Source organism: Schistosoma haematobium, chromosome 1 (genome assembly GCF_000699445.3).
Source record: "Schistosoma haematobium chromosome 1, whole genome shotgun sequence".
NCBI lineage: Eukaryota > Metazoa > Platyhelminthes > Trematoda > Strigeidida > Schistosomatidae > Schistosoma > Schistosoma haematobium.
The window spans coordinates 48,412,535-48,428,177 of record NC_067196.1 but is presented as its reverse complement, the minus strand read 5'-3'; the positions used below and the strand labels follow the sequence as shown (position 1 = coordinate 48,428,177).

At 39.9% G+C, this 15,643-nt stretch overlaps 1 protein-coding gene across 3 annotated transcripts in view; it reads left to right on the top strand.

The window, feature by feature from the left end:
• Positions 1–14,386, top strand: part of NPRL3_1 (Nitrogen permease regulator-like 3) — a gene marked incomplete at its 3' end in the record, with an annotated part of 49,925 nt that extends 35,539 nt beyond the window's left edge. For 2 of the 3 annotated variants that reach the window (XM_051208901.1, XM_051208900.1), the window contains 2 exons: positions 85–1,621; positions 14,232–14,386. In XM_051208901.1, the coding sequence (XP_051074308.1) occupies positions 85–633 (549 nt within the window). Of the gene's footprint in view, positions 1–84; positions 1,622–14,231 lie in introns of those variants that run through there. The other variant, XM_012941410.3, reaches the window with a different exon arrangement.
• Between the last annotated feature and the right edge of the window lie 1,257 nt (positions 14,387–15,643).

Here is a 15,643-nt window from a genome sequence, read left to right as displayed (position 1 = left end):
GAAGTGCATCTATAACTCAAGAACCGTTAAATTGTTTCCGATTAGAGTTAATCTTGTTAAATTTAATTTATTTTGCTTATTTAGATTCATCTCTACATATTCCCGACATTTTTATCCAATAACAATGTAAGTGAAACGAATATGTTCAACGATATTAAGAATATTTCAAAACATTTTGAGGGTGTACATGTGTCTAATAATAGTGTTAACAGTACAATACACAGTAGCAGTAATAGTAGCAGTGAATACGACAGTGATGAAACCACATCAGAAATAAAAGGCAGTAACAATTTAGGAGTCGATTCCACTATTTTTAATCTTCATGAATTATGTAAAAAAATACCAAAAGATGTCTTATGTGAATTAACCAATAATTTACCTGTTGAATCTCAACAAACATTACTTCTATCTATTTTGAGCCATCCTGGAGCAATACAAAATATCTCACTTCTTCGATTATTTGGACGAATTTTACCTCATCTTCCAGCTCACTTAGAAGAAATTATGTTCAAAGAACAAATAAAACGATCTACTCTAGTTGAATGCATTGAAAGATTTGCCCCATTCTTGGCCACAGCCAGACTTCCAGATCCTGTCACATCTTGTTTTGCTGGAATACCATGGCCGAACTAGTATTACTCGTTTATTTATATGCAGTCTGTGTAAAAACAAAATTTGGAACGCATCACATTAAAATCTGAACTCAAAGTTTGCTTATTCGCCTTAATTCCATGGTTTGTTGTCAAACATTTACAGCTAAGTTCTATGCAACAATTTTATTTGACCTCATCGTACAATTTTGTATCAAGTGTTTTCCTACGTTATAATCCCCGCTTGACGCAACAATAAAGACAAATCTCACAATCAAACTATCTTATCTGAAATTCATTAATTTCGGTTTACTAAAGTATACTCGAAGAACATTATTGTTCTTGTAAAAGTTATATCCTTACACATCTTGTAATGAATATTAGTTTATTGTTTACTTGTGATATCTACTTTAGAAACATATATATACAGTTTTCAAGTGTTTGGATGCACATCCACCTTTTTTATATTATCAAAGAATACTTTTAATATTTGTTTTGTTAAATCGTTTTCTATGTTTATACTTCGTATTCATAAATTTATTTAATTAGAAAACGTTTGTTCATTGGAATTTATGAAAACAGAATCATTTTATGAATGAAAGAAATTGCTTTGTAAAGAAAATACCTGGTCTGATTGATTTTCTTCATAGTTCATTAATATTGGTTTAAATCTTTAAAATGAAAGATTATACTTCGTTTTTGGTGCTCTCAGTAGATTCTATACAAGTAGTTGTCAAGTAATAAGTCTTAATGGTGATGGTTTTTTCCGGAGCTTTATTTTCTTAATTACTTCAGTGTGTGAAAAAGTTCATGCTACTAATTTGTTTGCTAATTAAAAAAATTCTGTGTTCGTAAATGTCATTTTACGAAGAGAATAATTACAATCGAAGAATTATTAAGTATACCTGGGCGTATTTAATGTATTCCATCTTTGGCTACGATATTTGCACTTAATGTAACTGACTTCATGCCACAGTTCGTGCATCGACGTTGCTACTAACACTTGATTGTCAAGGAAAATATAGTAAAAGGCAAGTTTTATGAAAAGCTCTTTTTTAAAGTATAATGTACTTGCTATTTGTTCGTATTTTTGGGCAGTCTAGATGACCGAATTGTCTCAAGGTAAGGAGCATAACTTCTATGCATCATTCAATCCGTTTGTCTTATATACCTTTCGTTATTGGCTTCCATTGTTTTACTCTAAGTTATCTCTTTACTGTTCAAATCCAGAACTATTCCACTCAAAGCTCTTTAGTCGATTGTATTGAAAGTATTGAATATCAATTATTCTGCTCCTAATATTACACTATTAAGCAATGTATAAAACCATTTGTGTTTAATTCATACAAGATTTAGTGATCAGGGTACAAGAATTAATTTTAATGAGGTAATTGAATCTGTAGTCACGTATAGATTGAGATAAGCATTGAATTCAAATACATTCAACCTTATTTCAGTAAAGAAGCAAGAGATTCTGTTGTTTGACGTTTTGAAATTATAGAACTGTGTGTTCACCACTCTGATCTATTTAGAGATTCCTGAAACACATAAACTTAGCAACCAAATTTTCCCAACACAGGTAACTGGTAGTAAGATAAAAACTACCAAGTAGAGTACAATAGCGCTATTAAAAAGCAAAATTGCATTCTTTTACTGATTGTAATTTTTGTTCACTGTTACATCCGTTTTAATTCAGTGTGATATTTTATTGGGTATAACATTAATTTATTTGAGTATCATGTAAGATACGATATTCTTGTATTACGTTGACGTGACCTATGTTCAACATGACAATGCCAAAACGATTTGTTATAACTCTGGGTACTTTTCATATATGTGATTTCATCCTAATTAATAATCAAAATGGGTGTACAAATCAATATATAAATGAGTGTATTTCTGACTAGGGTCGTCATCGTGTTTTTGGGTAATAAATCTTCACTTGTAGCAGTCTTCGTGGTCTTACTTCGCAGCGTGTGAATTTAAGTGATTTCTCGTTCTACAAGTATAAGTAATAAGCGATTCCGACATAAATTGGTGACTACCAGTCATAACATAAAGATTATTTTGAATTTCATGGTCTTATGTTTCTTGTTCGTACATGACCACTACTTGAAAAATTACCAGACTTTTAGCGTTAACTTCGATATACTGTAATTTTAACGGAAGTTGTTCATAAAACAGAGCTTCAACGCACTCTAAATGTTCTTTCAAACACGTCAAATAAGTTCAAGAGGTTCAGTGTGTATTATCTTATTATCAATGATAACTATATATATATATAAATATATATATACCATAGTAGTTGCGCTAACTTATGCAAATCTATTTAAAATACTTGACAGTATATTTCTCTGCAAATTTATTATTCACGAAAGTTTAGGTACTAATCGTGTTAGTCTAATAGTCCGTCCCATATCACGATATAAATTCTGTTGTATTATTTTACCATGTGACGTTGAATCGATTGGATTTTGTTAAAATAGTCATGCTCGACCATAACAACCACCTTGATGTGGTGGTCTGGCTTGCCAATTGTGATGAACCAATCGAGCTCTACCAGATGGAACAATCGTTCCTCAAGGTTTTACCATACCGGGAAGATTGGTTTGAAAGAGCGGTAAGACAAAAAGCAGCGAACCCAAGGTTCGAGGATGAAGTCATACTGCTCATTGTAGAGAGGTGTGCGGAAGTAAGGTGCTTGCCTCAGACAACTAGTATCTGAAGTGATGCCAGCTTCTCCCAGAGGAAAGTGGGGATTAGAGAAGGTCAACTCAAAAAATGTTACATATGATCCTATTGTGGTGCGTGCTATTCACTGGAGATGGGGAGCCGTATGGATTTTGTGACAGAGTAAAGCACGAAATACCGATAAAGAACAGTCGAGTAAATATATTTGCAACACGTCGTGTCCCGGTGCATTTAGAGGCCGAGGTAAATCGTCAGGTCCAGGAAATGTTGAAAGAAGGTATAATTGAGGAAGCGGACAGCCCATGTAGCTCACCGATGCTCTTGGTAAAGAAACCAAATGGAAAGTATAGATTTTGTGTCGACTTCAGAGAATTGAATAATATAACAGACCTGAAACCTTGTGCAATGCCAACAGTGGTGGAAACATTAGATTGGCTACAGAATGCCACAGTGTTTACAGTGCTGGATTTACGGTCAGGTTATTGGCGACTGCCTATAAAACTGTACGTGATAAACAATATCAATTTAAACGAATGCCGTCCGGGTTGGCGGGTGCACCGTTCACGTTCAGGAGATTAATGACACTACTGCTCAAGAATCTAGATAATGTCGAGGTATATGGCGACGATCAAGCATGTGGAAGCGGTCTTAAAGCGAATTGACGAATTCGGACCTCGAATTAATAAGGACAAGCCGCAGATAGCGAGAAATAGCGTCACATTGTTGGGACAAAAGTGGGAAATGGAGAAATAAAACCATTGCTGGAGAAAATCTTACCATAAAAAATATTGCGGTACCTAATTCGAAAAGGAAGTTGAGACAGTTCCTGGGAAGAGCGGCGTTCTACAGTCGGTTTGTCAAGAATTTCAACGAAATAGCAGCACCCTTATATAAGTTGTTGAGCAACACCAAGTTTACGTGGACTGAGACTGCCGAACAAACGTTCAACCGAATCAAAAACATGCTAGACGATCGTCAGATGACACTCAGACTGCCTGAACCCGGAAAACTGTTTACAGTGGCCACAGACACGAGTGATCACGGTATAGGTGCCGTGTTGAGTCAGGCTGATAGAGTGGTGGAATACACGAGTCGCGTCCTCACACCCGTTGAGCAGAAGTATTCAACGATAGAAAAGGAGTGTTTAGCAATCGTGTGGGCAGTGGAAAAATGGAGACCGTACCTTTTAGGTAGACGATTTCACATTGAGACGGACCATAAACCCCTGCAGTGGTTGAGAACAGCAAGAGACCCCCGAGGGAAGTTGGCGCGATGGATGATACGTCTGCAAGAATACGACTTCGGTATCGCCCATGTTCCAGGAAAAGAAAACATAATGGCGGACTGCTTGTCAAGACCAGACATAGAAGCCGACCTTCCATTAACAGCATACGCTGTGAATAGTTTAGAGGGAGAATCATTAGAACTCATCCGGCAGCAGAAAGCTGACCCTAACCTTTGAGAGGTAATCAGAGTGATAAAAGATGGAGCAGACGTAGACAAACGAACAATGGACAAGGAGGTAATAACGCTGCTTCGCCAAAAGGAACGACTGAGAGCGAACGCATATGGAGTCCTGACCTGGCAGGACGATGACGAGAATTGGGTGGCTGTGATCCCGAAAGGCTGGTGGCGTAAAATGATACACGAGTGTCACCAGGTAGCACATACAGGCATCGCAAGAACGATGGATTTACTACGACAAAGTGCATACTGGCCGGGCATGAGAGACGATGTGACTGAATACGTGTTAACTTGCCAGCAGTGTCAACTAATGAAAAGCGATCGATACACACAACCGCCATTACAGTCAATCCCAGTAACCGCAGTCGGTGATCTATGGTCGGTGGATGTGGTGGGACCGTTTCCACAAACGGCGAGCGGTAACCAGTACCTGCTAGTGATGACGGAACACGCTACACATTGGGTAGATGCCATACCCATTGCAGACCAGCAGGCAAGAACAGTGACCGAAGTGGTAATCCGGCATATTGTAGCGTGTCACGGAATACCGAAGATGATATTAACTGATCAGGGTCCCTGTTTTGAAAGTGACGAGTTTAAAGCCCTTCTAAAGCAGTTTGGCATCAAGAGAATACGAACTACACCGTATCATCCTCAGACAAACGGGCTTGCAGAGAGAAACAACCGGACGTTAAAGGAATGGTTAGCATCCAAAGGAGGAAATTGGGAGAAAGAGTTACCATTGATTTTGCTGGCGCATCGCTCCTCCATACAAGGAACAACCAAGAAGTCACCCTTCTTGCTCATGTATGGCAGACAGCCACGACTTCCAATGCATAATAAGACCTGGCCACAACAACAGAAGTGGACGACAACAAGGTTAAGAAAAGAGAGGAGGGAGGCGATAAGGAACGTGGAAAAGAAACAAATATCAGACATAAAGAAGGCGGAACAACAGAGGAGAACGTGGAAACCTTTTGCAGTAGGGGACCTAGTAAGGTTTAGAGAACGAAAAAGTAACATAGCAGAGGGAGCAGGGTCGGGAAAGCTGATCCCAAAATGGGAAGGATCGTATGTTATCACGGAGAGACGCGACTCGGTTTACATGATCCGGAGAGAGGACAAGCAGAAGCGCGTAAATGCTAGTCAACCGCAGAGATGGTTTCAAGATCATCATGTGTGTGATTCACGAAAAGCACCAAAGAAGACAGCAGTACGGCGATCAGAAAGACTACGACGACAATTTATTAAAAGGAGGGACGAGTGTGGTGCGTGATACTTGTATTGATGTAAGTAGTATATCACGCAAGTTAAAACGTAATGTCTGGCAGCAGAAGATGAGGGGAAGATCAAGAAAGGAAGAGCGAGAACACAATGGGATTTGTAAGGAAACGCATGTACAATGGAATGGAAGACAATGGATTGATGTTTGCAACGGAAAACAGTCCAGTTTGATATGGTGCATTGATATTTTGCAAATTGACGATTGACTTTATGGTATTCAGATTTTATTGAGATAGTCTGTAAATTTCGTGCTAAATATAATCGGTTGTCCTCACCTGTGTTCTCCTTCACAACACTATGGATTTCTGTCTCCGGCGGTACATCGAAAGCCGTATATGATCGGTCACTCATTTGAAATCACCTTGTCAGTATATAAAACTAGGCTGTTTTAATCTTCTTGTATCTGTGTACACCACTAAGGTCGAGAGCGAAATAGGCTTTCTTGAACTGGATTCTAATAGGCAGTCGCTTGGGCGCTGTTCAGCTAAACGGAACAGTAAGATCTCCAGAAGATTGAGACATATGCCATTATCTTTTCGTTGTCTCTGCATACGCTCCCACTGAGCTTCAGCTTAGATGATAATAAATTTTATAGGAAGCTACCCAACTTCCGTCAAAAAGCGAAACTCTCTGATGTAGTGATAGTGTCAGATAATTTTGATTCCCAAGTAGGTAAACTAGACCAAACCAAAATGCACTTAGATTAATCTTGCAGTGTTGTGGCACACCGAACAGACAATCGTAACCGTCTGTCGCAATTATGCTCAGATAACCATTAATTTCTAGCAAATACCAACTTTGAACATAAGAAAAATTATCGTCTGGTATGCTGAACCCCACGGTCGACTTATCGATGTACTCAAATAGATCACACTGTCACTAGTCATGGTTGGAAGGCTCGGTGGAAGACTGTCGGTCATCCTAGAGCACATGTATAGACTCTGTTTGTGCTTTAGTTCGAGCACGTATTTGACTGTATTTCATTGGACGCAGGTAACACCAGACATCTGTTCAGAATTATCTAGGAAACAGGAGTTAAAAATCCGTTAGTTTGTGAAACTGTCTCAGAAAATGGCGACAATATTATTCGCATATAATCCGGGAGATTGAGATGATGTAGTGGAACACTTTAGGAAACCGTTCAAATGATCCTCAACCACACTTCAGTTATCCAAGCAACCTGAATGTCAGTCCGATGTAAGTCCTCCAAATTTTAATGAGGTTGAAAAGGCTGTGGTTAATCTAAAGCGATAGACCAAACTCTGAGGCTTTTGAGGATAGTGGTCCAGTTTTAGCAGTTCACTTAAGCGAAGTACTAGCTAAAATCAGGCAACCGAACGTAATTGCATCTAATTCTCCTTGATCGCTGATCGTTGCACGTTACAGGAAAAGACAAAAATCCTCTTACGACAATCACAGCGAGATTAGTTTGGTTTGTATAGCGTCTATACTGCTAGTGTCAGTAATACTGGTTTCAAACCTGAATTAGATGTATATGACTAATCCCACTTTCAGTATTGGAAGTCGTGGAGATTGTAGTATTTTGAAAGTTAAATTCACCAGTCGATCTATGCTAGACCACCACTGATAACCTGAAAGTGCCGGGTGGCCGTCTCGTCCTAGGATGGGATTCTTCACATGCCCACTAGTGACTAGCTTGAGGATGTATTTCCTGGAGTCCTAGTGAGAAGCCGTGACCAGTGAGTTTTAAACCGCTCGGATGTGAGACAATTAATCACGTCAGACGACGAATGGTTGCACAATATCATTGACCGACTGAAGTTAGACATTATGATTGCTGAATGCCCGCTCTGTGATCTGAAGTTTAATCGTTCGCACGCGAGATTATAGGTCTTGGGTTCGAATCTCGTATCCCGGATCGTGGATGCGCATTGCTGAGGAGTCACACACTAGAACAAAACTTCAGTCCAGTGCCTCTAGGTGTTCTATCTCAGAATGACTCGTAAATTCAACTGCAAAAGCATTTCCTTTTAATTTCGTTGTATGTACCCTTTGTTCTTCCGTCGTCTGTAATTTTGTACGTTCGTCCCTCTTTCTCGTCTTCTTGGAATTATTGCTACTATATTTTTCGAAAATTCCTACTTTTTACAACCTCCTAGATTTTGTTGAGTATCTTAATAACCTTTTTATTTGTGCTTTGTTTGACATCGTCTTTTGGTTTTCGGCACATTAATTTACTATAATTTGGTTATTGTTGTTTTGTATATAATAATGACAATCGAACACATTCGCCGTTGGTTTTACAAACGCTTACTTTCAATAACCGGTTATCAATTTCATTTCTTATATTGTGATGACTTTACAGTTGATTGCTCATCTTCCGATTAGACTAAATTGGTTTATTACTTTTCTTTGAGTATATAATTCTGTGACTGATAAGAATACTTCTCTCATTTTGGTGATTTGGTTCCATCAAGTATTCGCGTCCATTGAAGAAGATATTGTACATGGAAAGTGTGGTGTTTGAATTAACTAATGATTCTTTTGTACTTGTTGAATGCTCGATTTCGAATTCCAAATACAGTACATTCGTTTGTGATTGTGTCCTAATTCTTGATTCAATTACGTTACTTCTGGGACTCGTAGTTCGTACTATAATTCAAATAATTCGAAACATTATACTGGCGTTGCGATGGAGCCTGCGATGGAAAAGTTAGATATCCATTCAACTTCTGAAGCTTTTGAGGATTACTTTGAAAGGTTCGAAATCTGGGCTATGACCAAGGAAGATGCTGAGGATGTTAAGATTGTGGCACATTTCCTCACATTCATCGGAAAAGAAGCGTACAGCTTATTAAGAACTCTGGCTATGCCGGAAAAGCCTATCCCTCTTCCTTATACAACTCTCAAGAAACTGCTGCTAGATTATGTTCAGTATACAAAGTTCGAACGCAATAAAGGAAAATTTTGTAAAATGATTCATGAGGATATAAATAATTCCACTACATTACTACGTCATCCTGACCCAGTGTATGCTCAAGGCTATGCAGATAATTAAATGAGGAGTTGCAATGCATTTCACGAAGATGGGCACAAGTTTGGTTAGTGTTTTTCCTGTGACAAGTTCCACTCCTTTAATTCATGTGAATTTCGTAATTCTAAGTGCTTTAAATGTGGTGATATTGGACATATTCAGTTAGCCTGTAATACTAATGTCAGTCAGTCAGTCAGCTACAACGTAGGGCCAGGCACATATGTGCATCGGTCCAGGTTGCCATACCGCATCAGCACAACAAGATGAACACCGGATTCATAGGAGTGGTTAGGCCAAAGGTGGTAATATATAAAAGAAAGATTGCAATAAGGATATAGTACAGGAAGAAAGAATTAGTTCGTAGAAAGAAAGATATGAAGCGATTTTAATCTCTTAGTTTAAGAGAAGATAGAGAATGTATACACCGACGCCATTGTGATCGATTCTGAGCCATGTCACCAAGAGTCTCCAACCATTGGTTACGAAAGTCACGCGGACCCCAACCAAGTAGTCTGCAACTACCAACATGGCTCAGACTAGAAGTTAGTGTCTTCAAGCATTGATGCCACGTTTTGGTTTGGCCGCCCCTAACTTTCTTTCAACCATCTCCAATACCGGATAGCATTGCACGTCGTGGTAGTCGGTGTTCAGGCATACGTAACACGTGGCCCAACCATCTCAGTCGATGACGATTCACAACCTCATCAACTGATTTACCATCATTCCCTAATACCCTGCGTCTAACCTCTCTATTACTTACCCTGTGATCCCAGCAGACGCCAGCAATATTTCTAAGGCATCTGTGGTCAAATACTTGTAGCTTACGAGTGTCTTCTACTCTTAATGGCCATGTTTCGCTGCCGTAAAGTAAAACAGAACGAACTGCCGCGCAGTATACCCGTCCTTTTATTGATAGACGGATATCTCGCCTTCGCCACAGGTGACGTAAGTTGGCAAAAGCCAAACGAGCTTTTCGAATCCGTGCTGAGATTTCGTCAGACACCAACCCATTAGGGCTGATCAGACTTCCAAGATGAGTGAAGTTGCCAACGCGTTCCACTACTTCACTCCCTATCCTTAGTTCAGGTGTTGACGCAGACCAGTCCTGAAGCAACAACTTGCATTTAGAGGGAGAGAATTGGAAGACGGAACTCCTAAACTCTTGATTGGTCACACTGGTAAAGATGAGTCGACTCCTTAACTTGCCACAACCAAATACCAGAGTAAGAGGGGCAGAAATAGCATTAGTGGCAACAGAAAAGATCAGGAATCGAAAACGATTCGAGAAGATATGGATCAGTCGGGTAGATTTTAAAAAATCGTAAGGTATTTTATCAGATTTGGAGCTAAGGAAAAAAAGGTGGATGCATATGAGCAGTCATATTAGGTCTTTAATTATTGGTTACCACGGTCACGTGAATCTTAAGCATATAGTCTGCGCCTACCTGCATGGCTCAGTCGACAACCCGTGTATTATTGTAATGATGCAATACTTCGAGTCATAGTTTTCTTACTTGGGAGAGAAATTGAACTCCTAACTACATTTAAGTCATTATACAGAACATTAAAAGTGAGTTCATGTTTGAACTTAGCGAACATACCTGAGGCAAGTTGGCAAAAGCCAAACGAGCTTTTCGAATCCATGCTGGGATCTCGTCAGATACCAACTCATTAGAGCTGATCAGACTTCCAAGATAAGTGAAGTTGTCAATGCGTTCCACTACTTCACTCCCTATCCTTAGTTCAGGTGTTAACGCAGATCAGTCCTCAAGCAAAAACTTGCATCTAGAGGGAGAGAAGCGCATTCCAAACATTCTGTCACTGTTGCTTAGTGCTACCAGAAGACGGCATTTTATCAGCGTCTTCACCAAACAGGACTATGTCTTCTGAGTATTCTAAGTCGATAAGTGGACCCCCTGGATGGAGATCAATACCCGAGAATTCAGTGGACGAGAATGTTATTTCCATCCGTATGTCTATGATGAAGTTAAACAAAAATGGAGAAAGTGGACAGCCCTGACGGACACCACTTGAGGTTGCAAAAGTAGACGACAGTTCGCCATAAGCTTTGACTCGACTAGTAGTGTTCGAGTTAAGAGCCTCCACAAGGTTTATGTACTTCTGTGGTACGCCTTTCAATGACAGACACTGCCACAGAATCTCGCGGTCTACCGAGTCAAATGCTGCTTTAAAGTCAAGAAAGACCACCATTGTCGGACGCCCATAAGTATGCCTATGTTCTAGTACTTGATGAATGGTGAATACGTGGTCGATGCAGCCACGACCAGGTCTAAAGCCAGCTTGATTCTCTCGTGTTTGCAGTTCACGAGTCTTAGTTAGGCGTCTGATAATTATCGAAGCTAGTATTTTAGATATTATATTAGTTAAACTAATCCCTCTGTGGTTGTCACAGGATGATTTTGACCCTTTCTTATATATTGGGACGATAAGTGATTGTGACCAGTTAGATGGGATAACGTCTAACTCCCAGATCATAGCTAAAATATTAGTCAACCTAATCGCTAAAATTGGACCACCATCCTTAAAGACCTCTGGAGCCAATCCATCTGGACCAGCTGCCCTTCCTAGTTTCAGATTAACCATAGCCTTTTGAACTTCAGCAAGAGTTGGGGGACCTACTTCAATGTTCCATTCACACTGTCTGGGAATGGAGGGTAGTTGTAGAGTAGCTGAAGGCCAGCTGAACGGTTCTCCGAAATGTTCCGCCCATCGTTCTAAACGTCTGGACTGGGAGCAGATGAGAGTATCGTCTTTTTCCGAAATAATCTCACTTACACTTGATTTATTAATTCCAGTTTCTTTTATGAGTCTGTAAAGCTGTCTTGTGTTCCCTATAGCCGCCGCCTTTTCCATCTCTTTTGCTTTCGTTGCCCACCACTGTTCACGGTCGTTTCTTAGACTTTTTCTTAACCTAGATCTGATTTGTTGTCGCTCTTCCTCATGTTCGGAACCTGATGGGACGAGTTTGCGAGAATCCATCAGTGCAATAGACCTTGAGGAAATCCATTGGTTCTTTGTAACCCTGTGGTTTAAATCACGGATAAATGTTACTGCTGTTTCCACAGACGTTTGTATATCTTCTCAAGCAACATCTGGGTCAGCCTCGTTTTCAGAACTACCTAAGTGTGACCTCAGTTGTTCCTGGAACCTACTTTTGGTTTTCTCGCTACTCGATTCAGTTCTAATGGCTCTTTTTAGTGTGACTTTTTTGCGTCCAGTGAGGCGCAAGCAAATGCGTGCCCGTATTAGGGCGTGGTCGGAGTCCAAGCAGGTACTCCAGAATGAGCGATAATCTTCTACCGACCCTCTCCAACGATGACTGATGGCAATATGGTCTATTTGAGTCCATCGTTGGTTTGGTGTAGGGGATCGCCATGTTAGACGATGTCTCTCCTTATGCTTAAAATAAACGATTGTCTGAGCACAGTTGCAGCAGACGATTACCATTATCTGTTCGTTGTACCGGAATACTAAAATACCCACCTAAATGCCTTTCTGTTTGGTTTAAACTACCTATCTGGGCATTAAGGTCACCTGCTACGAGTACTATGTCTGAACGTTTAGCTTTCTAAAGAAGTCCAGATAGCTTTTTGTAAAATTCATCTGAGCTGCAGTCGGTGGGAGCGTAGGCAGAAACGACAAAAAGGCAACGACGTGTGTCCCTATCCTTCCAAGTTCTTACGGAGCCGTTTAGCCTAATAGCACATAAACGACTGTTAACGGGGATCCACTCTAACAGTGCTTGTTCCGCCCTCATGCTTAGTGCTATCCCGACTCCTGCCAGTCCACGACAGCTGGCCGCCGGGTCACCAGATACACGGGGTGTGTGTCTCGGCGGCTCCATGTTTTGGAGAGGTGAGGTCAAGTGAATGACCACACTGGGATCCTGTATGCGTGTTTCGGAGACACAGCATACATCAATGGTAAGAGACTCTAGGGTTTTAGCCTAGGAAGCCTGTTGACCGATTTGACATAGGGTGCGTACGTTGAAGGCTCCAATGTGTAGTTTGGAGCGAGGTTTCAGTAGACCTGGGACAGAGTTTTGAGCACTAGAATCGTTGGCTATGGTGACACTTGAGGTGAAGCCGAATAAGGAAATTTAGAGTTGAAAGTCGATGTAGGAGGAATAATAGGAATTGAAGAGGGAGGTTGATTATGAATACAGTGGTCTTGTGTGCGGTTAAGGGTATGAGGGCGGTTATCACTTCCCGGCTGCCCACACCGGGGAAGGGTTCTTCTGGAGGTACCTGAAAAGGAAATTGGATTAGAGGTGGTCTTAGTGATGTGGGAGCGTGACCACAGTGCCCAAGGGACAAGTGCTTGAGGTCGGTCACACACGATCTTATGATGGGTAATTTTTGTGTTAGCTCCGTACTTGTTGAGACCTTACCGCTGGAGACGGATATCCGTGGGATAAGGCGAGGTGTGCATTTTTAGGGTCGACCTTTTCTAACCCCACCCCTCCTTTTGGGAAGGCAGCATCGCTGTCATGCTGGTTGTCCGAGGGAATCACCTTACTGCTGTCACACCTCTGTACATGTAGCAGTACGACTTCGCCGTTGGACCTTGGGTTTGTTGCTTTTAGTCTTACCGCCCTTCAACCGACCTGTCTGACATGGTAGGACCTTGAGGAACGGTTGTTCCAGCCAGTACAGCTCGGTTGCTTCATCACGATAGGCAAGCCCGACCACCACGTCAATGTAGCAACAACGGTCGGGAATACTAATGTTCATCTTACTGCAACTAATATTAAGTCTTTTAATTCTGAATCTACTGAGTCGAGTATTCATAATGATCATTTATCTTTATCAACGATTTTAAAAGACAGTGTAGAATCATATAGCAATTTGGAGTTAAATGAAACTCAGAATTCTTGTGAGACAACGGTTTCTAATCAATCAATTTGTCATAATTCTCATGTTAGTGTACCAGGTATGGCTTTTTCTAATGATTCACATATTTCTGATGAAATTCCTTGCAAATCTGAAGAAAATATGTTGAGTGAACATAATTATGATCGAAAACCTGATGTACTGATGGATGCTGACTTTTCTAATGATCCTTTACTCTGCAGTGACATTCTTAATGAATTCGAGGAAACTAATTTAGAAGAGTCAAGTCTTGATGTCATACCAAATATTATTAGTCCTCATAATTCATTTGTTTCTTGTGGGAAAATTTTTCAGTGCGAAGCACGAGTATTAAATGAACTCCATCCTGATTACAACTCGGATGATTTCATATCAACTGCTGTTCATCCTTATCGCAAAGTCACTTCCAATGTTTACTCTAACCAATGTGAGAAATATGTTTTAAATGAATCCACATTATTCATAACTTGGGGATATAAAGATCCAACATTATTTCGTGGTGGATGATAGTGCTAAAAAATCTATGGTTCGAATTCTAGATATTAATGATTTCATTACAAAATCGACATGTTGATTGCATACAATTTCAGGACCCAAGTGAGTCTGTTCCGATTTCATTTGTTAATTCCAATACTAATGAGCACATTCTAGATAATTCAGAGATTTTATCCAATACAATGTTGGACAGACTCAGGATGAACGTAAGAAAAAGACGTGCAACCTATTACAGACAATTATATTCCAATTTAAGCCGTGGCGGATGTGGTGTTTGAATTAACTAATGATTCTTTCGTACTTGCTGACTGCTCAATTTCGTTTGTGCTTGTGTCGTTATTCTTGATTCAGTTGCGTTAGTTCTGGGATTCCTAGTACATACTATAATCAAAATTCTTTTCAAATATTATAGAAAGTCACCTTTAATTTTGTTTACCTTTTTATAACAGTAAATATTTGATACCTACTTGAAGATGTGTCCCTTCATTATCAAAAAGTTATTGGCTATCATCGTCTTTCGATTTATTTGAACTCAGTAGAGTGTAAAATAGAGAATATAAACGGGCCTGGTAATCTGGAGTCCATTTAATTCTGAAACTAACATTAATCTTTAGATCGTTGACATGGTATTCAAAAAATTACATATTTATTTGCGATAATTTAGCTGCATTTTGAAATCATATTCTACTGTTCTTGGTGGACAACTGACCCACACTCGACACAGATGAACTATTCTGTTTACGGCTGCTCACAATAATTCGTGGTATCATTTTTCAAAAGCAATCACTACTTGGCACATAATAATTACTGATATGGAGGCCTATAAAGCCTCTGGAACGCTTTTAAGATCGCAGAGGTGCATACGTTAAACAACTATTGAAAACTAAGGCAAAACTGGGCTACTATTTAGTCCCGTTATTTGATAACAAAGAAGATGGTTGTTTATTAATCGCAATGATATGCGACAACCTAAATATTAACCTTCTATCTATGTTTATACTGATGATATGCTGGTTGTAGGTCTAAGAAATCGACCATTGGCCTTATATGAAATTCCTCTCGAAATTTTGAACAAGGAATTCTGAACCCTGGAAATCGTGAATTAGGAAAACAGTCTGTGTTGTTCCTATCAGACACCTGGGATGTCAAGTACATTCTAGATTATTTCATTGCAAAATACGATTGTGCATTTCCAGACATACATAAGACTTTATGTAGATTTCTAGTAACGG